The sequence below is a fragment of the Vipera ursinii genome (assembly GCF_947247035.1).
Source record: "Vipera ursinii genome assembly, chromosome: 1".
Lineage (NCBI taxonomy): Eukaryota > Metazoa > Chordata > Lepidosauria > Squamata > Viperidae > Vipera > Vipera ursinii.
Window position 1 is genome coordinate 194,924,708 of NC_139512.1, and position 25,978 is coordinate 194,950,685.

Sequence of the window (25,978 nt, forward strand, 5' to 3'; positions counted from 1 at the left end):
CAGTTTATTCGGGGCAGGGAAATTAGTAGCATAAAGAGCAGGTCTTTTGTCTCTATGTGTTTTTTTAAAAAAAATTAAACTACATCGGTTGCTATTTAGTACAAAGGAAATACTTTCAGGATTGGCACTAAAAATACCGAGATAGCAAATAAATTTGTTTCCCTTCTTTCAATTAGATCCAATCCCTTTTATGAACCCAAAGCAAGTTCTGCTTTAAATGATCAAGTTACTTCAGTGAAAGAAACAGAAAGGAAGATGAAAAGAAAAGCTCCGGAACCACCAATTCTCTCATCCAAGGTAGAAAGAGAAGCAAGTGAGAACATGTCAGCTATTCATGCAGTGAAAGAGCTTTCCTCTTCTCCTAAGGTGTGTACTACCTTGTCAGAAGTCTTTGCTAAAAGTTGAAATCCCTCTTCTTCTGTTGCACATATTGGCAACCTTCTCGGTTAATGCATGCAGTTTTGGCTATACATCCTCCACTTATCTTCACTTATTTCATTCACAGTAGGCAGAAGCAAGATTTTGCCCCTTAATACTTGCCTCCCACACTATTTCGGTTATGTGTGTATGTGTGTGTGTGTGTGTGTGTGTGTGTGTATGCATGCATGCATGCATTGCCATCAGCTCTAGGCACAAAGTACAAAATGTACTGGAATTTGTATTTTATTCGATTATAAATCTTGAAAACAGCATTAAACTCTTCGAAATAAATGACAATATCTTGAAGAAATGCAATGAAATGCAGATTATACAGCTCAGAATTTGAAGCATGATGACTGTAATCTTATGTAGGCTAACCAAAGATTAAATCCCACTGAGCAAAGTATTTTACTTCCAAGTAAAATTATTCAAGATTACTCTTGTAACCATTTAAAAAAATTGTTTGGTTTTTCACAAATGAATGGACTTTCAGAGCAAGGAAAAATAACCAGTGTTCCCAGGTGTAAGAAATTACTATCATCTGAAGCATATCATATTGGAGAAGTAAATTTAGTTTTCACGTATCATAATTTTAAGAAATATTGATGCATTCGTGTTCGAAAAGTTGTTAACAAACAGCAACAAAATTGGAGATAGTTTACATACTACTTGAACATACAGACTTGAACATTGGGCACTATCTAATAAAATGAAATTCAGTAGTGAAAAAAGTAAGGTTCTACAGAAAAAGCAAAGGCACATATATAGTATAGGTGGTACCTGGCTCAATAATAGTAACTGTTAGAGGGATCTTGGAGTCCTACTGGACAATCAGTTAAATATGAGCCAGCAGTGTGCTTCAGCTGCCAAAAAAGGCAACACAGTTCTAGGTTGCATTAACAAAGGGATAGAATCAAGATCACATGAAATGTTAACTCCACTTTACAATGGCTTGGTAAGACTACACTTGAAATACTGCATCTGGTTTAGTCATCACGATGTAAAAAAAGATGTTAAGACTCTAGAACAGTGGCTCCCCACCTTTTCTAGAATGCTTCTGATATATTCTCACATTCCTTACAAAAGTTTGAAATAACAGCAACGAATTATGCATATATGCTATAATTTTGAAAACCCAAGTTTTCACACCCCCTGGAATATCTTCTCGCATCCCCGGTTAGGAACCCCTGCTCTAGAAAGAGTGCAGAGAAGAAAACAAAGATGATTAGGAGACTGGAGGCTAAAATATATGAAGAATAGTTGCTGGAATTGGGTATGTCTAGTCTTAATGAAGAGAAGGAAGAGGGGTGACATGATAGCAGTGTTCCAATATCTCAGGGATTGCCAGAAAGAAGAGGGAGTCAAGCTATTCTCCAAAGCACCTGAAGGCAGAACAAGAAGCAATGGATGGAAACTAATCAAGGAGAGAAGCAACCTAGAACTAAGGAGAAACTTCCTGACAGTTAGAACAATTAACCAGTGGAACAACCTGCCTCCAGAGGTGGTGAATGCTCCAACACTGACAGTTTTTAAAAAGAGACTGGACAGCCATTTGTCTGAAATATTATAGGATTTTCTGCCTGACTAAGGGGTTGGACCGGAAAACATCTAAGGTCCCTTCCAACTCTGTTATTCTGCTAACTGTCAGTAGCAGAATCAAAATTGTTAAATAACTTGGAATTTTGCCTATAGCATAACATTGGATTTGATCTGGACTTTGTCCTTCAAATGTAAGGGCTCCAATCTGTGGAAAACCTTAGAATTTGCATAGGAATTATCTGAGCAGAAGGGAAGGAGACAACTTTGACAGCCCTCTCCTATTTGGGGGGAGATTTAGTAAGCATAGGCTTCCCAATGGAGACTTCCCCCAGGAGAATTCTGCTTTAGCGATGGTCATGCCAGGAGAATCAAAGTCTGCATCCAACCCATTCAGTAATTCTCTCTTCATATTTTTCTTACCTTAGATAAGCTTGCTCTTTTCCTAGATAAAACCATTTAAAAAAAACTTTAAATGTTTTCCTTTAATTCTAATTCAGCCTGTCTGCAGTATGATGATTCATTCTTTTTGAACAAAATGGTGTGCTTCTGTTTCTTCTCTTCCGTGAATTCGCTAGACCTTAAGTGTATTAATTAATGCTTAAAAGTTTCTTAAATAACAAGAAAAAACACAACAAGCTTAGTAGTTCTATCTTCGATTTGTAACTTACCAGCCTAAAGTGCAAATTGCATGCAGTAATATTGCAAGAAATGAATAAATAGCACCAAAATACCATTATTTTCCTTAGACCTAACCTTTTCTCTGTAATCTACTGTTTTGAAACTTCCTTGCATGATTGTACTTTTCATTTTAAGGCAGAAAAGGAGAGGGGGGGGGAAATAACTTTCGCCATGTCTTCCAGACCCTTTTTAAAAACCTGTAGCTGTTTTTAAGAGTGGTGTATTTTAGATATCATTGTTTCAGTAAAGAGCTGAATGGGAGTCCTTGTCACATCTGTCAGACTGCTACTTAATTAGGCAGAAGAGTTGCTGATGAATCCCTGTCCCTCGAGGCCCTCAATTCTGTTAAACAAGGTAGAAAGAGTTTGATACCAGGAGCTTCCCCGGGAAGTGTTGTTTTTTTTATCAGCAGGACAAAAATACAGAGAAAAGAGGCCTGGAAACCAGAATGTAGAATTGCACTTTTAAAATTTGCTATATTTGAACATGTAAGCTTAGGTTTCTTTGCAGTAGAGTTTCTGTGATAAGTCTGAAACGTGTTACTTGGTTTTTTATTTAGATTAACAAGCAAATGTGTTTTGTCTCAGTTTGATTTTTTTTAGCTTGATTTAGTTTGATTTTTCTTCTTGCTCATCAATTTAATGTTTTATTTACCGGTATGCTGCTCTTCTTTAAAGGTAAGTTAAATCTTCAAATATTTTGTGAGAAAGAAATCTAAAGAAATCTAAATGAAGTCCAGTACAACTTTTCTATGCAATCTTTAAGGTTGCTTTATGTTTTTGGAAATGGCAGCTCTTTATCACACATGTTCATCAAAGTTTAATTATAACTTTTAATAAGCAAATTCAAAAGAAGGAACATCCTACTGATTTGTATGAGAAATAAAATGTTCTATAGTACATGCAAGATAAGAAAGCAAATTTGTAAGGTAATACAGCATTTAATATTACTAGTAAAGTTTGCCATTAAGTTAAAAACATTCTGTGATAAAAAAAATCTTATAAAAATTGTCTTAGGATAACGTCATTATTAATGCTGGAGATTTTTAAATTATTTTTTTACCAAAGAAATTAAATTGTTGTGGTCAGATTATGTGGTTTTAATTTAACGTAATATAACAAGATTTAAATTTCTTTTACAATTGAAGCTATGGTTCATATTGATGTGAAATCCAACCAAGAATGAATGAATGAACCTTTATTGTCAAAGTACAACCATGTATACACTGAGATTGGCTGAGCCTCCCTTTGTGCCCCCCACCAGCACAACTCACAGTGACAACAAATCCACCTTGTTATACCATGTGAGCTAATTGCACAACACACCGGCCTCTCAAGTCAATCGTACATAAAGTTATTTCCCGTTCAAGAGCCTGACAGCCCATGGATAGAAGCTGTTCTTCAGCTTGTTGGTATGGCTGGCTATACTCCTATATCTCCTACCCAATGGTAGGAGAGTAAAGAGGTACCAACCAGGGCGTGAGTCGTCCCTGAGAATTTTCCTCACTCTTCCAAGGCAGCGAGCCCTGGCAATGCCATCCAGTGGTGTCAGGGCACAGCCCACAATGTTTTGTGCTGTGGTCACCACCCTCTGTAATACTTTCCTATCCGCAGCTGTTTTAGAAGTTTTTAGAAGTTCATAAAGTTATCAGATCATCAATCTGGAAATATGGTATACTTTGAAAAATAAGAGAGATACCAATCATCAAAGACTTGCAACTGTCTTATAAAGTCATCATAACCTCAAGGTGATTAAAGCATCCTACTTGATTTCAATACATTTTTTTAAAAAAAACCCGTGGGTGGCAGAAAAAAATTCTTTTAAAAGAAAAAACAAACATTTCTTAAATTCAGCAAGTGTATGGGCAGGTCTTAAACTGTCCATGTTTGGTTTTCTCAGTTGTAATTTTTTAATATTTATTATTTTATTTCCAAAGTTAAAATACAAATTTCAACAGAAAAAGGGGAAAATAACAACAAACCAAAAACTAAATAAGACAAAAAAGTGCATAAAAACATACACATATATTGTCCCCACCAATTAAATACTGATAAATATATTTCAACAATAATGGTTTTCCCCCTTGCGAAGCAGATCTACACTTTATAAACTTCTACAGCTCAATTTGCCCAGATAATTTGACTTATCCTTCTATTTACTGTTAAAAAAAACAGTTAACAGGTAAACCCAACAACAAAACTAAACTTCACAGCCCTCTGTTAACAATCTAATACTGTATTTCACACACAAAAAGTCCACAACGGCTTCTAATCTACCATAAAACACAGAAGTCATTATCTCTGATCTGTCCAGGATCAAATATCTTCCATTAATTCTTAATAATAAAACTTTTCCTTAAAATTATAACTGGGATCTTTCTGAACAATTGCATCTCATTTCCCAAAATCATTTTGTTGTTGTTAGCTGCGAAGTCGTGTCCGACCCATCGCAACCCTATGGACAACATTCCTCCAGGCCTTCCTGTCCTCTACCATCTTCTGGAGTCCATTTAAGCTCACGCTTACTGCTTCAGTGACTCCATCCAGCCACCTCATTCTCTGTCGTTCCCTTCTTCTCTTGCCCTCAATCTTTCCCAGCATTAGGCTCTTCTCCAGTGAGTCCTTCCTTCTCGTTAGGTGGCCAAAGTATTTGAGTTTTAACTTCAGGATCTGGCATTCTGAAGAGCAGTCAGGGTTGATCTCCTCTAGGACTGACTGGTTTGATCGCCTTGCAGTCCAAGTGACTCACAGGAGTCTTCTCCAGCACCATAGTTCAAAGGCCTCAATTCTTTGGTGCTCAGCCTTTTTTATGGTCCAACTTTCACTGCCATACATTGCAACTGGAAAGACCATAGCCTTGACTATGTGCACTTTTGTTGACAGGGTGATGTCTCTGCTTTTTAGTGTGCTGTCTAGATTTGCCATGGCTTTCCTCCCGAGGAGCAAGCGTCTTTTAATTTCTTGGCTACAGTCCCCATCTGCAGTGATCTGGGAGCCCAGGAAAATAAAACCTGTCACTACCTCCATTTCTTCCCCATCTATTTGCCAGGAATTGAGAGGGCTGGATGCCATGATCTTGGTTTTCTTAATGTTAAGTTTCAACCCAACTTTTGCACTCTCCTTCTTCACCCGTAACAAGAGGCTCTTTAGTTCTTCTTCACTTTCTGCCATTAGAGTGGTATCATCTGCATATCTTAGGTTGTTGATATTTCTTCCGGCAATCTTAATTCCAACTTTTGATTCATCTAGCCCTGCTTTTCTCATGATGTGCTCTGCATATTTGATCTCTAGTTCCTCTGCCTCTTCGAAATCCTGCCTGTACTTCTGGTAGTTCTCGATCCACATAGTGCTGGAGTCTAGCTTGTAGGATTTTAAGCATAACTTCACTAGCATGAGAAACGAGTGTAATGGTACGATAGTTTGAACATTCTTTGGCACTGTCTTTCTTTGGAATTGGAATGTAAACTGATCTTTTCCAATCCTGTGGCCACTGTTGAGTTTTCCAAATTTGCTGGCAAATTGAGTGTAGCACTTTTACTGCATCGTCTTTTAAGATTTTGAATAGCTCAGCTGGAATACTGTCACCTCCACTAGCTTTGTTGTTGCTCAGCTTTTCTAAGGCCCACTTCACTTCACATTCTAGGATGTCTGGCTCGAGGTCAGTGACCACCTCATTGTCACCTCATCAGGGACATTAAGCTCATTCTTGTATAGTTCTTCTGTACAATTTTGCCACCTCTTCTTAATCTCTTCTGCCTCTGTTAGGTCCCTGCCAGTTTGGTCCTTTATCATGCCCATTTTTGCATTAAACGTTCCCTTCATCTCTCCAATTTTCTTGAAAAGATCTCTGGTCCTCCCTATTCTATTGTTTTCTTCTATTTCTTTGCATTGTTCATTTAAGAAGGCATTCTTATCTCTTCTAGAATTCTCTGGAATTCTGCATTCAATTGGGCGTATCTTTTTCTCCCTTGCCTTTCGCTTCCCTCCTTTCCTCAGCTATTTGCAAAGCTTCTTCTGACAGCCATTTTACTTTCTTGCATTTCTTTTTCTTTGGGATGGTTTTGGTTGCTACCTGTTATACAATGTTGCAAACCTCTGTCCATAGTTCTTCAGGCACTCTGTCTATCAGATCTAATTCCTTAAATCTATTTGTCACCTCTACTGTATATTCAACAGGGATATGATTTAATTCATACCTGAGTGGCCTAGTGCTTTTCCCTACTTTCTTCAGTTTAAGCCTAAACTTTGCAATGAGAAGCTCATGGTCTGAGCCACAGTCAGCTCCTGGTCTTGTTTTTACTGACTGTATAGAGCTTCTCCATCTTTGGCTGCAGAGCACATAGTCAATCTGATTTCTGTGTTGACCGTCTGGTGATGTCCATAGAGTGTTTGCTATGACCATTGTATTCTCTTGACAAAATTCTATCAGCCTGTGCCCTGCTTCATTTTGTACTCCAAGGCCAAACTTGCCTGTTGTTCCGGTTATCTTTTGGCTTCCTACTTTAGCATTCCAATCCCCCATGATGATAAGGACATCATTTTTGGTGTTAGTTCTATAAGGTGCTGTAGGGCTTCATAGAACTGGTCAATTTCATCCTCTTCAGCACTGGTGGTTGGGGCATAGACTTGGACTACAGTGATATTGAATGGTTTGCCTTGGTTTCGAACTGAGATCATTCTGTCATTTTGAGGATTGTATCCCAGTATTGCTTTTCCTACTCTTTTATTGACTATGAAGGCTACTCCATTTCTTCTGAGGGATTCTTGCCCGCAGTAGTATACGTGATGGTCATCTGAATTAAATTCACCCATTCCTGTCCATTTTAGTTCACTGATACCTAAAATGTCGATGTTCAGTCTTGTCATCTCTTGTTTGACCACGTCCAGCTTTCCTTGATTCATGGATCTTACATTCCAGGTTCCTATGGAGAAAAAATCTTTACAGCATCGGACTTTCCTTTAACCACCAGACATATCCACAGCTGAGCATCCTTTCGGCTTTGGCCCAGTCGCTTCATTCTTTCTGGCGCTACTAGTACTAGCCCTCTGCTGTTCCCCAGTAGCATATTGGACGCCTTCCGACCTGAGGGGCTCATCTTCCAGCGTCATATCGTTTTGACTTTTGGTACTGTCCATAGGGTTTTCATGGCAAAGATACTGGAGTGGTTTGCCATTTCCTTCTCCAGTGGATCACGTTTTGTCAGAAATCTCTGCTATGACCTTTCCGTCTTGGGTGGCCCTGCACGGCATAGCTCATAGCTTTATTGAATTACGCAAACCCCTTCGCCACGACAAGGCAGTAATCCATGAAGGGGTCCCCAAATCATAGTTCTCTGTTACGAATATCCTCACAGCAATTGCTGATCAGAAGATAATGTTTTCCATGATAGAGAGTAAATAAAAAAGGAAGGGGAAAATCCCCATCTCTTTAGAGACAGAAAAAAAGACCAGAAATATATACAAACAAAAAGTAAAACAGCAAGGTTTTTATTTAAAAAAAAACTACTGCAATACAAAATCCTTGCAGTAGAAATCTGATGCAAATGTAAATCAAATCAAATCACTTTCACTACTAAGGAGAAAATCTTTGTGCTGTGGCAAAAACGGACGTTTTTCATAACTCCAGAGCTAAGAAGTAAAAAAGGGTAAAAAAAAATCACAGACCAGCAAGGGGGTATAAAACCGGATGTTTAATTAAAGAAGTCAAAAGAGAAAAAAGTTCAAAACGTGATGCTTAAAACTAAGGCGTACTTCCACCACAGGAAAAGATGGAGACTCAACCCTCCAATCGCTCTTACCAGGAAATGGAACCATTTATATGCTTCTTCTCAGGCAAGTACATGATCACCCAAGAGTCATCTTTGGTCATTCCTGGTTGCTTCTGTTCAAATCTGGGGAGCAGCCAAAGCATCACCCCAGTGTGCCATTTTTTGAGGACTCCACCAAACAGTATTTTTTTTCATTTGTGTAAGACAAATTTAAACACAATTTTCAGAGGGATTTAAATAATACTTGGCTACAATTGATCTTTCTTCATCACCAAATATTAAGAGATGTGTTTACTCTGAACATTTATCATAGTTTTCTAGTTACCATTTCTGATTAAGAGCTTTCATATGAGGTGCAGCTCATTTCACTGGGTGCATAAAGTGGCTAAAATTAAATTGGGATGAGGTAGGAGATGGAAAGGGAGAGGAAGACAGGTTGGTTATGGAAATGATGTATACATGTGAGACATATTAGAAGTACCGTCACAGTTTTAATATATTAGAAACTATTGTCTTTCTCAAAACCTTTTGAGATTACCTGAAATCTTTTAACGCTTATAATTTCAATTTCCAATACAGTACAGTATCCTGAGTGGTTGAAATGCTCTGATATTACTTTGTCCTTGTTTGGCTACCATAAACTAACTTGGCTCTCCTATTTCAACATATTAGCTACTAGGGCTACACATTCTTGAAAAATGGTTCAGATTGCATCTACCTCTTATTGGCATTGCACCTCTCTGGTATTCATCAGAGCAAGCTTTCCTTCTGGGTCTCCCTCCTTTGGAACAGCTTGCTGAGGTTGGTTGGTTTTAACTGTTTATAGTATTATTATATGAAAGCCTGTGTGGTGTGGTGTTTTGGACATCAGGCTAGAAACCAGGGACCTGGGAATTCTAGTTCTACCTTAGACACAAAAGCAATAGCATGACCTTGAATCAGTCATCCCAAAGGTGCTTTTTCAAAAGGCAAGTGGACTTTCTGTGTTTTTTGTCTTGAAGATGTTTTGTTTCTCATCGAAGAAGCAACTTCAGTTCTGACTGAATGGTGGAGACTAGAAGGATTTATATTCCTTATCCTTATCTAGTTGTTAGCACTTTGATACAGATGACTGCAAGGAAATTAATATAATATAGTGATATATTGATAGGGTTAAGATACAGGACGATCTGGACAGACTTGAACACTGGGCGCTATCTAACAAAATGAAATTCAATGGTGAAAAAAGGAAGGTTCTACATTTAGGCAGGAAAAACCAAATGCACAGGCATAGTATAGGTGGTACCTTGCTCAACAGTAGAGACTGTGAGAGGGATCTCGGAGTCCTAGTGGACAATCACTTCAATATGAGCCGGCAGTGTGCTGCACCTTCCAAAAAAGCCAACACAGCGCTAGGCTGCTTTAACAGAGGGATAGAATCAAGATCACGTGAAGTATTAATACCACTTTACAATGCCTTGGTAAGGCCACGCTTGGAATACTGCATCCAGATTTGGTCACCACAATGTAAAAAAGATGTTGAGACTCTAGAAAGAGTCTTCTAGTTTAATGAAGAGAAGGGTGAGGGGTGACATGATAGCAGTGTTCCAATATCTCAGGGGTTGCCACAAAGAAGAGGGAGTCAAGCTATTCTCCAAAGCACCCGAAGGCAGGACAAGAAGCAACGGATGGAAACTAGTCAAGGAGAGAAGCAACCTAGAACTAAGGAGAAACTTCCTGACAGTTAGAACAAATAACCAGTGGAACAACCTGCCTCCAGAAGCTGTGAATGCTCCAACACTGGAAGTTTTTAAGAAGAGCCTGGACAGCCATTTGTCTGAAATGGTATAGGGTTTACTGCCTGAGCAGGGGGTTGGACTAAATGACCTACAAGGTCCCTTCCAACTTTATTATTATTATTAGTAGTAGTAGTATAGTACAGCATAGCATAATCTAATATAATATAATACAGATGACTGCAAGGAATATAAATACTTCCATTCCCCATATAAAATATTTTTTATATTTTGTTTTAAAATAAAATTTATGGATGACATAAAATATTTTCAGGTTTATAATATTAGTGACATTATTTAAAGTTATATTCAGACTGCAGCAATTCATACATAGTTAAAACATCAGTTATGGATACTCTATATCAATTAAAATGCACCAATAAGAAAGTCCCAAACCACAACCATTAAATTCAGGCTATTTCAGTTTTAAAAGCTACCTGAAAATAATCATAATAATCATAATCATAATCATAATCATAGACTGGCTTCCATGGCAAGTGACAGATGACAGAGAAAGTGAGGGTCATAAACTAGACCTTTTTTTAATTCTTGCCTGAAGGCCTCCATTGCTGACCAACAGAACAGTTTTTCTTACAGAAGAAAGCTGAGAGGTTGGTTTTTCAAATAGCTTGTTCCCAAGTCATGAAGAGCTCTACTGGCCATAACCAGCATTTTGAATGTTGACCTTAATATCTATTGAAGCTTGCTGGCAAAATATAATTTGCTCTCTTTAGCACTCAGACAGCAGCAAGTTAAACCAGATGTAATGTGTATTGTCAACTAGGTTATGCCAACCTGTGTAATTTTTTTTTCTATCTCAGAAGCACCGAAGTGCTTCCATGGCGAAAGAATTTGCTGGTGCCATCATCATTGCCCAGGGGACACCCAGCTGGGGGCTCCTTTCATATCTCTGAGAAGTTACCCACCAAAGTGGTAGCCATTCAATTATTCATGGTTGCCCATTTTTGAACTGTTGGGTCGGCAGGAGCTGGAGTGTGTGATGGGAGTTCACCCCACCCTGTGGCAACAATGGATCTCAAACGTGTGCCTGCCAATTGGCAGTCCAGCATTCAAACCTAGTGAGTCACTATGCTCCCATCTGTGTAATTATGACCTCATTGTATTATCTTTGATTTGAACATAATAAAATTAGCCAACCATTTCAGCAAAGTCGAAGTCTAGCTTTTAAATTCTCAAAACTGCATAATTAATCCATACATCAGAATTAGAATTTGACAATATTTAGGTTTATCTGCAGATAGTAATTTAGGGAAGATGATGGGGGCTAGCCATTCAGAACCAGACCATTGCTGAGGATCATGAGAGAGTGGGAAGGATAACTCCAGCTAGTTTTCTAACTCAGCCAACAAATAGAAAGACAGGGTTTATTTTGCTACAAACTTTATCTCTCTGGGAAAATTACTGAGATATTTTTAACCCTGGTTGATTGCTCCAAGAAAAGATGCAGCAACATTAGGTCAGAATGTCACATTAGTATATCAGTGCTTCTAACATGAAAGATGCATCTAATTCACTAGGTCCCAACATTGTTTAGTAGGTACATTGTAAGCCTAACATGCTATAGCTAGACAGAGCCATTCACCTAAGCTTGGATCCAGAACAGTATTGTAAGTTTTATCATCTTCTATAGCACAATGCTCCTAACTCTACTATTCCACTTCCTCACTACATTCTGTGAATTTTATTTTGTTTTTTACAGACATTTCAAATGTATATAATAGAGACAAAACATAAACTATTATCCAGTTTTTGTTGCAAGCCAGGAAAATAATAGCAACATTAAATGGAGAATGGTAAGGCTTACCCAATGGGGTAATTTAAAAAATATATATATTTTGTCTACCAAGTTGCCTGTCATCAATAGTAGATGGCAGATTTTAAATCTTCATGACTCATAGCACTTGATAAAAGCTTCAGGGGAACAGGAAGTATATTCAATACTATATTCTGTCCTTGTGTAGTCTATGAATGAGGATTTCATGAACTGAGGACAAAACATGAGCTTGAAGTCCTTGTTCAAATCCCAGTGGAATCTTGTTCTGGATAAGTGTGTTTCGGGTTGCTATTTTCCCATTGACTGCTGCATCTCTTGTACATTAAATTATAACTTGGAAGTAATTGGATTAGAAAAAGGGAGTTAACATAAATAGGTCATTTAAAATGCACAGTGGTCTCAAAGACTTTTTGTCTTAGAGTTTACTAGCCAGAGATTACAATTTTAAGCTCTTCAAGAAGTATTTCACAGCTTTGGAACCTGCAGAAGTGTCATATTAAGATCTTGTAACACTCTCTCCTATTCTTCTTAATGACTCAACCAAAGCCAGAAGAAAGAAAGTAAACTATAGGATGAGGGGACTAAAGCAGAAAATAGTGTTCTAATAAAATCAAATCATTTGAATCAGGCTGGGAGTATTGCTGATAGGAAATTGCTTTATTTTAATCTTATTATTGATCAATCATCATTCTCAATATGCATTTTAAAATGCAAATTTGAATAACTTGCACGTGGATCTTGGAAATCGTTCTTATGTATTTCTTACAGTTCGCTTTGCTTCTTAAGCAAAGCAAGACGTGCAGAAGAAAGGGGGAAAGGCATGTATATGAAACTAAGGCAGAAGAGGAAGTGGCTGCATCTGGATGTGTCTTCAGGAGGGATGAGATTATTTTGCCACTGGGTTTAACATTATGAGAATATATAAGGGATTTGGGTCTCTGTGGATGCATCTGAAATTAGAAAGCTTTTTGGTCACTGGTCAAGTGTTTCTGTTGGAATACAAGTGAAAGCAACAAAGTCATGCATACTAACAAACCCTGAGGAAAATAATCAGTTTACAACAGGGGTAGGAGCCAAGGTTGCCTACCCCTGGTTTACAAGGATGCAATTGCCTATGATTTTTCTGGAAGCTCTTCTCTTATCTTGAATTTTATACAAGATACACAGAATGTGGCATTGCATCTACTCACCCACAGAACAGGATGGATGCAAAATGTGATTATTTCCAAGAGTTTTTCTTAGCTCCCACCTTTTAAGATGCTACATTTGGAAGGTGCATCTTAGATTAGAGTCATTTGGTGTACTAGCTTAGGATTGGGAAGCTACAGGTCCAAGGCCATTTTTTTTCCACCCTAGAAGTTAACCTATGGGATTAGTGTAGGGAAAATCTTGGAGGAGGTAATGCTATGCAAGGCACCTTGAGTTCCTGGAGGAAGGAGAGGATATAAATCTAGCAACTAAATGGTATGGCAGAAAAGGAGCTTTGGGAGAGGGTTTTTAAAGTAATTCCTGTTAAACACTTGTACTGTCATTTTAAAACCATTTTGAGCTGCCAATAAATCATCCCATGTGAAATATTTCTCTGTAAGCAAAGCACTCAAGAGTTTCTTCACTTGCCTGAAGGCTGGGTTTGGCTTTTCTCTGTTGGCAGGGTTTGTTTGCTTTAGAATAATTTATGGGTAAATATTTTTCCTATTTCAGCCAAATTAATAAGTTAAATTAAGTTAAATAAACAAATTCAAATATTTAATTCAACTCACTCTAAAACAACTGTTAAATGTCTTTGGGAAATTACGGTAATGGTAATAATGTTTTGTTTTCTTTTTCAAGTGTTTTATTAGTCAGGTAGTTCTCATAAGAGCAATAACCTGATAACATAAGTTTATACATGCATTTATGGTTTGTTTGTTTTTTAAAAAAATGAAAATAGAGGAGGAAAGAGAATACAAGATACCCCCAACATCTCAATTTCTGCTGTTATCTGTTCTCATCCACTTTTCTAAATATCGATCTAATAACAAATTAGCAATTCCAAGTTGGAGCAGAAAGCTTGTTTAATTTTATTTTGGAAGGGTTTTTTTAAAAAAAGCAGGATTAATTAATTTCATAGTCTGGGTTTGAGATTTCTGTGCAGGGGGAAGTAACAAGCCTGAAAATCATCCTGATCAGTATTTGAAATCCAATAGAGTTAAATTAATCTTTCAAATGTGAGCAGCCTTCTTGCTTTTGTGTACGCAAGAGCCAGCAGTTAGAAGGAGCACCTATATTCCTGCTTGGGGCCAAAAAAGAAAAGCAAAAATGCTGTCTTCCAAAATCAGGAAGAATCTACAGTTTTTAAAGGAATTTTGTTTGTAAAATGCCAAAAGAACTATGCTCCATTTTCTCCAGCAACTCAGCCTTGAGGGGTGGAAGCCAGCATAATGGAGTCAAGGGCTCCTGAGGGAGTGCCAGCATGCTACCATAGCTGTATGTTCTACCACAGCTTCTTTTTAGCTGTGTTCACCAGTGTGCTTGCTGTCCCTCCTGCATTTGTTGAATTCAGGATGACCTTTGCATGAATAAAGTCAAATAGGATTAAGGATGGAATTTTCAACAATGGGAAAGAGCAACAGATGTAGTCGGCATTGAACGTGGGAGGATTCTTGATGCGAGGTAGAGGGGAGTTCCATACACACACACACATACAAATGTGAATAAAATTTCATTGGGAGGTAAATAACAAATGAACAAAAATAAATCTAGTCTAAAAGATGACAGGTACACTTAGATACCAGGTACAACTAGATCTATGTAACGTATATTCAGCTCCTTTTGTTAATCACATTTGTAGCTAATTTCATTTTTATTTTATATGTCATTTTAGACATACAAATTTCCCATTTGGGTTTTTTTTAAAGCAGTTTTTATTTCAATCCTTTTTTGAGAAATCAGTGATAATTTCTGAGTCTGCCTCATTAAAAAAGAGGAGGGAACAGATTTGCTTTCCAGTGAAGAATGATTAAGAATGTTATTAGATTTGTTTTGGTAGCCACTTAAAGTTAAAACATAAATTAGTTTCATTGTGGAATTATTTATAAATGTGACATACAGCAAATAGTAAGAGCATTCTAAATGAATAGTCAGTCAGGAGGTGGGAAATGTTTAACAATTTAACCAAACAATTACTTATTGATTTAGGGTATCTTGATTCAACTCTTCTAAAGATTAAGGTTGTTTTTTTTTAAATATAAAAAGCAGAATGAAAGCAACATCTCAAAATGAAAAACATTGGTATCATGCAATTTAAAGTCTCTTCACTATAGGATAGGTTATGTTTGTTGTGAAGATTTTTGCCCAATGCCTGATTTACATACACAAACACACTTACACAATTGAATTAGTGGTTAGCACACTGTCTTTGACAAGGGTGACTAGGGTTCAAATCTCAGCTGATACTTATCTTAGGAATCCTTGCGCAAAGACCCCATAGTGCTTTGCATGCCTACCCCAGATATGACAGTGACACAAATCATGCTAACTCAGATGTCACCCAGATTAACAATGTCCACATCAAATGAGTCCTTCGGGAGAAGGGCGGTATACAAATTAAATTAATAAATAAATAATAAATAAAATATTGGAGAACCAGGACAATCAGTTGACATGTGGGCTGCTGAAACAAACCATATATAGACAAGATTAAAAGAATCTTGAATTGATGGAATAGTATACAACAACAAATCTAATGAGGGATATATGAAACGTATCGGAGAACTAGGGATGGACAGAAGTCCTGCATCCACATTAACTGAGAGTTGTCAAACAACATGTTATTCAACACAACAGAATAACAGAGTTGGAAGGGACCTTGGAAGTCTTCTAGTCCAACCCCCTGCTTAAGTAGGAGACCCTATACCATTTCAGACAAGTGGCTGTCCAGTCTCTTCCTAAAAGCCTCCAGTGATGGAGCACCCACAACTTCTGAAAGCAAGCCATTCCACTGGTTAATTCTCTTTGTTAAGAAGTTTTTCCTTAGTTCTCTCCTTGATTAGTTTCCATCCATTGTTTCTTGTCTTTCCCTCTGGTGCTTTGGAAAATAGGTTGACCCCCATTTCTTTGTGGCAGCCCCTCAAATATTGGAACACTTACTTAGTCAAGAAGATGCTGCTCTCACAACAGACCAACTATACACTACATTCCAGACTCAAGACCTAGAAGAACAATTGGATATACAACCAACATCTGAAGCTGGAATGACATACCACTCTCCCTATTACAGAGTACAGCTGCTGATGTGAGGCATACAGTAATATCATGGGTATACTAGCTACAATCAACCCTTGACACTAGTTATCAAGACTCATTGGAGAAATACCATCAAATAGTGTGCTACAAAATGCCAGTTGAGCCCTCCTGAAAATCCCAACTACCACCATAACTCAAAATAATGAACTGTTACTGAACAACAGAACATACATACATACATACACATGCCCAAAGTAGATTAGAGGCTAAGACCAAGCAACTCGGAAAGAGATTAGCCCACTGTTGGAATTAAGAATGGTGTGAAGATTATGGATAAGACTCAGCTACTGAAAAAATACAAGGACCTGACTCCATCTGAAGCCTCAAAGATTGCTAAACAAAGGTTCACAGCATTGACAGACATTGTGAAATCCTACCAGTGACTAGAACTAGATTAAAGACAGCATTGAGGCACTGTGTCAAGCAAGAACATCCGATGTTAGCAACCATGACACACTGAAAGCAACAGAAGAAAAAGCACTAAGCACTAGATCCATAGAACCAGGATTCTATCACAGTAGACAGGACCTGAAGTATAGATTATGCAGTAGGCTTCAGAGACAGTCCAACACTAGTGGCAGGGTGTCGGAGGAACAGTATACACTGAATGGTACTATCAAGTGTCAGGAAGAAGAAGTATGAGAAACTGGAGGAGTGCCAGAGCGTGAAAGAGGAACTAGAGAGGATGTTGAAACTAAAGGCCAGTGGTGGGAACTGTGACTAGGATTCCCTAAACTGGGAGAGTGACTTCAACAGATCCCAAGAACCACATAACAGCTCTCTGTCCAGAAGAATGCATTGCTAGGAACAACTAAAATCCTGCACAGAGACCTCAAACTCTGACGGAACCAGAGATTGAAGAAGATCCATGCTACCCATAGGGATGAGAAGGGAATTTTTTTATGTAAAGACTAATTTCATGTGTCACACACTATTTTCCCATTAGAAAGAAATTTGTAATCAAATTAGAGGCGTTCTATATATTTTACAATCTTAATTTCCTGCTTAGCTTGATTATAATATTTTTCTGATTTAAAGAAACTACCCAATGCAGATTTGACAAATTATTGAACCTTAGGAATAATTACTAATGAAGTGGAATCTTTTGTCCTGATCAGGAGTTTTCTTATTTTGTCAGCAGAAAAAGAAAAAGAAAATGGGAAAATCTGCTGCAGATTATTTTAAAATTGCATATTTTATGTCAAATTTAGGAGCAAATTGCAATTCCAAAGACAGTAAATCCAATTTGCTTTATATAATATTTAAATATTATTTTAATTGTTTCACCCTCTCCACTCTAATAATAATGTCACTTAAACATTCTGATTCATTGCTATCATAAAAAATTGTTTTAAAATTGCACATATTTGTACTTCCTGATTAAACTACAGCACCCAAAACCCTCTACCAACTTAGCCAGAAGTCAGTTGTTGTGGGATTCAGACTCCAAAACATCTGAAGGTTGCCTGCTTTGTGAAACAAGTATTATAGTTTGATAAAAAGTTTATTTAATAAAAATGCATCAGTGTCCCCCAATTTATAAACAATCTTTTAGGGAAGTTGATTGTGGAGCCCTATGCACATCTACTCAGAAATAAGTCCCATTGAATTCCCCAGTGAGTGTTCCTTCAATAAACAATGGCACATAATTTCTGGCACTGATTTCTAAAATCCTGCTGAACAGGTTTTCCGTAAGCTGATAATGTGCTCAACAGGTGTCATTGCCCACATGGAAAGGACTCTCTTGTTTCTTTAGAGAGCAGTAAGCTTTGTGTACACAAAGAGATGCGTGTGCAAAGATTCCTGAATCTACTGACTGTTGACACCCAGAACTCCCAGGCAAAACCACAAGATCTAACCTGATAATTTCATACCCTGTGCCAACCTTGCCTTCTGAAAGCAGCCATTTGAGTGACTGGTATGTGTGAAAGCAACAAAGCTAGCAGAGAACATTGACTGGACTGCAGTGGTTTGTGGAGTGACAGGTGAATTCTGGAATGCTCCTTTGCTGCATATTAAAAATCCAAAGTCATTATTTTTGTTTTATAAAATATAGTGAAGCTTTTACATCATTATGAAGTGACGTGAGCTAACACCCACAACACTGCATGCTTAGGCTTGGGTGATAATTATGGCCCTTTCACCCACTTTTATCCACTGTGTAATAACTAGCAAAGCCACTGTATGTCATTAAATGATAGCAGTTTGATTTGTGTTTCTTTTTAAAACCAGACTATTATTGTAGTTTTAAAGGACATTAAAATTAACTGATTAAATAGCACAACCTTGCTGTTTCTAAAACTTCTACAGTTGCAAGAAAAAGTATGTGAACCCTTTGGGATTACGTGGAGTTTTGCATGAATTGGCCATAAAAGGTGCTCTAAACGTCATGTAAGTCACAACAATAGAAAAACACAGTCTGCTTAAAATAATACTACACAAACATTAGCTGTTGTCATGTTTTAATTGAACATAAGATGGAAACATTCACAGTGCAGGGTGGAAAAAGTATGTGAACCTTTGGACAATAACTGGTTGACCCTCCTTTGGCAGCAATAACCTCAACCAAACATTTCATGTAGTTGCAGATCAGACCTGCACAACGATCTGGAGTAATTTTGGACCACTCCTCTTCACAAAACTGTTTCAGTGTAGAAATATTCTTGGGATGTCTGGTGTGAATCGCTTTCTTAAGGTCATGCCACAGCATTTCAATCGGGTTGAGGTCAGGACTCTGACTGGGCCACTCCAGAAGGTGTATTCTGTTCTGTTGAAGCCATTGTTTTGTTGAATTACTTGTATGCTTTGGGTCGTTGTCCTGTTGCATCACCCATCCTCTGCGGAGCTTCAGTTGGCGGACAGATGGTTGTACGTTTTCCTGCAAAATGTCCTGATAAACTCTGGAATTCATTTTCCCATCAATGACAACAATCCGTCCAGGCCCTGAGGCAGCAAAGCAGCCCCAAACCATGATGCTCCCTCCGCCATGTTTTACAGTGGGGATGAGGTTTTGATGTTGGTGTGCCGTGCCTTTTTTTCTCCACACATAGTGTTGTGTGTTTTTCCCAAACAACTCAATTTTGGTTTCATCTGTCCACAATATATTTTGCCAGTAGTGCTGTGGAATATCCAGGTGCTCTTTTGCAAACTTCAAACGTGCTGCAATATTTTTTTGGACAGCAATGGCTTCCTCCATGGTGTCCTCCCATGTACTCCATTCTTGTTTAATGTTTTCCTTATTGTAGATGTGTCAACAAAAATGTTAGCATGTGCCAGAGATTTCTGTAGGCCTTTAGCTGACACTCTAGGATTCTTCTTTACCTCATTAAGCATTATGCACTGTGCTCTTGCAGTCATTTTTACAGGACGACCACACCTAGGGAGAGTAGCAACAGTGCTAAACTTTCTCCATTTGTAGACAGTCTGTCTTACCGTGGACACATAAACATCAAGGCTTTTAGAGATACTTTTGTAACCCTTTCCAGCTTCCTGCAAGTCAACAATTCTTGATCGTAGGTCTTCTGAGAGCTCTTTTCTGCGAGGCATGGTTCACATCAGACAGTGCTCCTTGAGACCAGTAAACCCAAAACAGGTGTGTGTTTTTAAAGGGCAGGACAGCTGTCAGCAACACATGCAATATCATCACACTGGTTGGAGTCAGGGTTGGCTCACTCCTGGCTCCAATTAGTTCTTGGAGAAGTCATTAGGCTAGGGGTTCACATACTTTTTACACCCTGCACTGTGAATGTTTCCATCTTATGTGCAATTAAAACATGACAACAGCTAATGTTTGTGTAGTATTATTTTAAGCAGACTGTGTTTTTCTATTGTTGTGACTTACATGACGTTTAGAGCGCCTTTTATGGCCAATTCATGCAAAACTCCACGTAATCCCAAAGGGTTCACATACTTTTTCTTGCAACTGTAAATCATACATTGCTACGATTCCATAAACATATTGTGGGGATTTCTCCCCCCCCCCAGTTCTTGGGGGTTTTCACCCAGTTCTTCCTCTTTTGAGTAATAATGCTCTTAACTTTCTGAGGAGCAGGGGTTTTTTTAAGTATGTTTTATTAATTTTTTAACATAATCACCTTAATATTTGGTAGACAGTGCGTTGTCTGGGTTTACATTTAACAAACATTCACTAACAATTAAATTCTATAATCTATAATCCACATAACTTTACTTGATTTCCTCTTTTCCCCATAGTGTTCTCTTTTACCAACCTTAAGTTAATACAATTTTTATTGTTTTAATAAATGATAATTAAATATAAAAGTTTTCTAATATATCTACAGATAATAATCACATCAATATAATATTCCTTTTCTATCTAGTCATTCTGATTGTCTCATCATATAGCCTGCTTATAGTTCTTGTTTACATTTGTTTTTCCCACAATGTTCTAAACATTTTTACTGGTTAAGATTTTCTCAGAGTTAATTACATTTAATATATTTAAATCTATTTTTCTAATGTAAACCAGCTCAATATTTTTACCTTTCTTAAGGAATAAATAAGACTAAAAAGAGAAAAAAGAATAATAAGAACAAGAAAAAGAATAAAATAAAAAGATAGTATGCTACTTAAAAACCCTATTTCCTATAAGCTAATGCATATTTATTTCCAAAAAGCTTTGTTCTTTTTTACCATAATTGAAAATGTATTTAATCTTGAGATATTCCATTTAATAAATCTAATCCTCTAGTCTTTTAGCTCTTAGTCAAAACTTTTTTAATCCATTTATAATTTTCTTAAAGTCAATCAAGTCAATTAAAGTCAATAATCGCCCGGATTATTTACGGGAGTACCTTTTGCCAGCGTTAACTTCCCATTGTCCTGTGCGCTCCCACAGAGAGGGCCTCCTCAGGGTGCCGTCGGTCAGGGAATGTCGACTGGCAGCACCCAGGGGGAGAGCATTCTCTGTGGGCACGCCTGCCCTCTGGAATCAGCTTCCTGTTGAGCTCTGGATGGCTCCCGACCTTCGCTTTTTTCGCCACGACCTGAAAACTTGGCTATTTGAACTTGCCGGTCTGGACTGAGGGACTGGGATTTTAGATTTTAAATTTTAATTTTAGAACGTGTTTTATTGTTTAGGGCTACTTGGTTTAATTTATTTTAATTTTTGTATATTATGTGTTGTATATAGTGTTTTAATTGCCCTGTACACTGCCCCAAGTCCTTCGGGAGAGGGGCGGTATATAAATAATAATAATAATAATAATAATAATAATAATAATAATAATAATAATAATAATAATAATAATACCTAAAACATTTCCTTTAAATAAGCCATTCCAACTCTTTTGTATTACTCATATCCAAAAATAAAAGAAAAAGGAGAAAGAAAAAGAAAGCATTATGTTACTTCCCTCTTAAAGTCAAATTCACATCCAATTTTTTTTCCTTTAACCATTCTCAAATAGGTGTTTCTTTTTTGAATATTCTCTCTGATAGGCCCCCTCATCTAATTTCTTAATTTTCACATTAGCCTTTTTCTTTTGCCCAATGTTTTCCTTAATCAGTATGTTCTGCTGAGTCAAAGAATCTTTCCATATTCTTATAGGTGTTATTGTAGATATAAAAAGTAAATCAAGTACAGTATCTTTATTAGAGGCATACAGATGTTGAGGAGTATGCCACCACGGTGTCTGCATATATCCATTGCCAGAAAATTCAGAACTTTTTTCAAGACCCTACAAACACCAGGCATATGTGGAAAGGAATCCAGACCATTACGAATTACAAGGTGAATTCACCGAGATGCAAGGACGACACAGACTTCCTAAACAAACTGAATGCATTTTTTGGTAGATTTGAGACATTAAATAGCACTCCTGCTAGGAAAGCTGTGCCCCATCCTGATGAACAAGTGCTAAGCTTTGATGTCACCTCTGTCCAGAAAACACTGAAGAAAGTTAACATTCAGAAAGCAGCAGGCCCAGATAACATCCCTGGATGTGTCCTTATAGATTGTGCAGATGAACTGGCTTGTGTTCTCACAGATATTTTTAATCTCTCATTGCAGCAGGCAGTGGTCCCATTGTATTTTAAGATGGCCATTATCTTGCCAGTGCCAAAAAAGTCCACAATTACAGGCCTCAACGGTTACCGTCCGGTTGCACTGACATCCACCATTATGAAATGCTTTGAGAAGCTGATAAAGAACTTTATTGTATCACCCACCACCATTTGACCCACTTCAGTTTGCCTTCCGACGAAATTGCTCTATGGAGGATGCTATCTCTTCCGTTCTCCATCTGAACTTGAAGCACTTAGAGGAAAGAAATACTCATGTGCGTTTGTTGTTTGTTGACTTCAGTTTGGTGTTTTAACACAATCATTCCCCAGCATCTAGTAGACATACTGGGCCTTTTAGGCTTAAACAACCCTTTGTGCAACTGGATTCTTGATTTTCTTACCAACAGGCCCCAATATGTGCGAGCTGGAACAAATACCTCTTAATATCATTTTCTTAAGCACAGGTTCTCCTCAGGGCTGCGTCCTACGTCTGCTGCAGTTCACCCTGTTGACTCATGACTGTTTTGTTAGGTTTGCCATCAACCATATTGTGAAGTTTGCAGGTGATACAACAGTAGTGGGCCTTATTCAGGATGACAGTGTGGAAGCTTACCGCAAGGAGGTTGAGGGGTTGGTGAACTGGTGTAAGGAAAACAGCCTAGTTTTAAATACCAGAAAAACCAAAGAGATGATTGTCGATTTCAGAAAAGATAGGCACAGCCACACTTCTCTGTGCATTAATGATTCACCTGTGGAGATGGTTACCAGCATCAAAAAAATCCCCCTTCTTCACTTTTGGATGTTTTTTGTTTCTTGGGAATTTTTTCCCCTTCAGGAAAGTTAATAGGTAAGATAGAGAAAATCGATGTTCTTACCCAGATTCAAGCACGCTGTTTATGATCAGCTGAAAATAGTGCTTTTGACTTTGGTTGCTTACAGCTTGGGCTAGACTCTGAAGTTAGGCTAGCCTGTTGGTTTCTGTAAGGCTTCTCCTGGACCAATTGGGTCAACCACTGTTTCTCCAAGGTCCCTGGGACTTTCTTCCTTCTTTGCCGCTTCTTCAGGGTGGCTTCTGGCCCATTTAGGGTCCCCTAACAGGAAGAAACTCAGCCAGAGAGCATGCATCCCAAACCCCTTGACTGCTTCGCTGTGCGCAGGACCGGAAGTCTCCTGAGGAGCAGGTTATGTATTTATTGAGAACTAAATGCTGTTTGCTGCTTCTAAAATTTAATATGGAAGACAGTTATGCTGAAATCAGTGAGTCTGCGTTCTGTTACATCATTTTTTGTACCTTAATGTTTTTGATTTGTGGAAGCTAAAAAAAGTTGCATGACATCTTAGGACTTTTTAAAGCTGTATTTCTATTTTATGAATGTAATTTTCCTTTTCATGGGGAAGTCTTCCAAACCAGACCACAAACAAAATCAAGAAAACGTATAGCTTCCAGACAATAAGTTGCAGATCCCTTACATTTGGCAGAGAAGCTTAGGCATATTTGTCCATTAGACTATACTAATTGTTCTTCAGAATCTAAACTGAAAGACATAGCACTCATCTATCTTGTTCACTGTCCACTAATTACAGCCTTCTTCTGTACCCTTGAGAGAGTGAGAGAAACAGTTTGAGCCAGAATAGCACCAGAAATAAAAGCTTACGAGAAAAAAACAGCAGATAGGTTAGTGTGAATTTAAGGTGACCCTGCACAAAAATAATTCTAGCTCTAGCTTCCTACATACATTTGAACCCTCCAGGATTACCTGATCACCTTTGGGTCTGCAGGATTGAAATCTCTTTTTCTGACATTTCTGTGGAAGTAGCTGAGAGGATTACTTGATCTTTAATTTACCTAATTAGGCTACTGCTGGCATGCTCAGCATTAATGAGAAAGGAGGTTGGTGGCATTGAAGCGATGTGGGAGCCTTGCCCTGATCAGCCTCCTACAACTTTCAAATCTGAAGGGATCTGGGACAAGAACACTCTTGAGCTCCAATGGTTTCATTTTATGTTGGCAAACATGATAGAATAGATATAATCCCTCCACCCAAAACATCACTGGTGGCTATGGCCTAATAGGTGGCTAGGTTTGCATATCACAGTACACCTTGATTGTTTTCCCAATGGTTCACATATCTCCTAGTCATGAATGATTTTTTCCAAATCAAAGAGGATGCTGCACATTTTAATTTATTTTTATGACAGCATTTATGCCCTGCATTTTCTGCTTACATAAGTAGTCAAGTGGCATGCAACAATAAAACGAAATATAAAAACAAAATCATACCAGCACAAAGTGAGCATAATTAGAAATAAAAACGTCTGCAAGAGATATATATTTGTGGAAGTGTGGGAACCCCAGGCTTTTCCTGGTGAGAACCCATGAGCCCCCCACATGATGAAGCTCTCTCTTGCCTGTCACATTGCTGTATAGTTGACAATAGGGATATCTTCAGAAAGTCTTTCTTGCTGACCCAGTTTGGTTGATAGTAGGAAAGGTGATCCTGCAGATTCAGACCAACACCTTAAAAAATAAACTTGAAAGTGCAGAACTCAATCCCTGAATATTGCATGATAAGCAGCCTCCTATCATGTTTTACACCAACTGCAATTTCCAAGCACTTTCCAAGTCTTTTCCCTAGCTATCCATTTGTAGTCTACACCATGCTCCTGAAAAATTGCTATGTCGTTTCTGCATGAATCCAGGGCTTATCTCAGACTCCCATATGGTATACTACTGCCTACCCAAACCCTTACTGATCTCCTGACATTTTATTACTTTATTTTGTTATTTATACAATTCATTGTAACTGTAATCCTAAAGTAGAATAAAAAATAAGGTTAAGAATAAAATGTTGCAATTGTACAACCCTATTCAAAGATTGAAATCACAACAAGAGGCACAGAAATATACAGGCAATTAAAAGTTCTAAGCTAGTTGTAAAAATGTACAAGGATTTTACCTGAACCACAACCGAATGGGGAGGAATTTCAAAGTCAATACATTAAAGTGTCTTTTATTGAATTACTGTTTTCAGGAATAGCAGATTCCCAGCCAACACTATATGTAAAGAAAATTGTCTCTAAAGGTCTTAATGAATGGGATGGATATATGGGAGAAGATAATCAGATGTCCAGGTCCTAAGCTGTGTATCAATAAACAAACATCATGAATTTGACTCAGTAACAAATTGATAACTGGTGCAGTTCTTTCAGGCAGGTTTTATGTATTTAGAGCAGTTATTATTTTCAGTACTAGCTGAGGCATTCTCTACCTGCTCCATCTTTAAAACCACAAAAGTAACAAGGATTCAGTAACAAAGAATGGTTGTGTCAGTTGAAATAGATAGTGCTGAAAAATATAATTTGATTCCATGGAAACAACTTAAATAAATAAATAAAAGCACAATAATGTTTCTACATTACAATCTAGAAATCTGGACAGATTTTGTATGATTTTACAAATATTTTTGAAATATAATAGCAGAATTAAAGATAACAAAAAATTATCAAAATGTTAGCAAGATTTCAGCAAGCTTCCTGAAAGATTGTATACGTTGTCACCTGAGGATTTTCAGATGATAATCCCATAAAAGTTTGGTAATTTTATATGTTTTTAGTAATGTGTAGTAATTTTGTGTTTTAATGAGGAAAAAAATACTAATTCACTTTTCATTGTTATACAAATATTAAGAAAGGACA

At 37.6% G+C, this 25,978-nt stretch overlaps 1 protein-coding gene across 8 annotated transcripts in view; it reads left to right on the forward strand.

Moving 5' to 3' along the window:
* EHBP1 (EH domain binding protein 1) overlaps positions 1-25,978 on the forward strand; it is a 295,160-nt gene that overhangs the window by 138,966 nt on the left and 130,216 nt on the right. For all 8 annotated transcript variants that reach the window (XM_083369525.1, XM_083369529.1, XM_083369527.1 and 5 more), the window contains one exon: positions 177-366. In XM_083369525.1, coding sequence (XP_083225651.1) covers positions 177-366 — 190 coding nt within the window. The remainder of the gene's footprint in view (positions 1-176; positions 367-25,978) is intronic.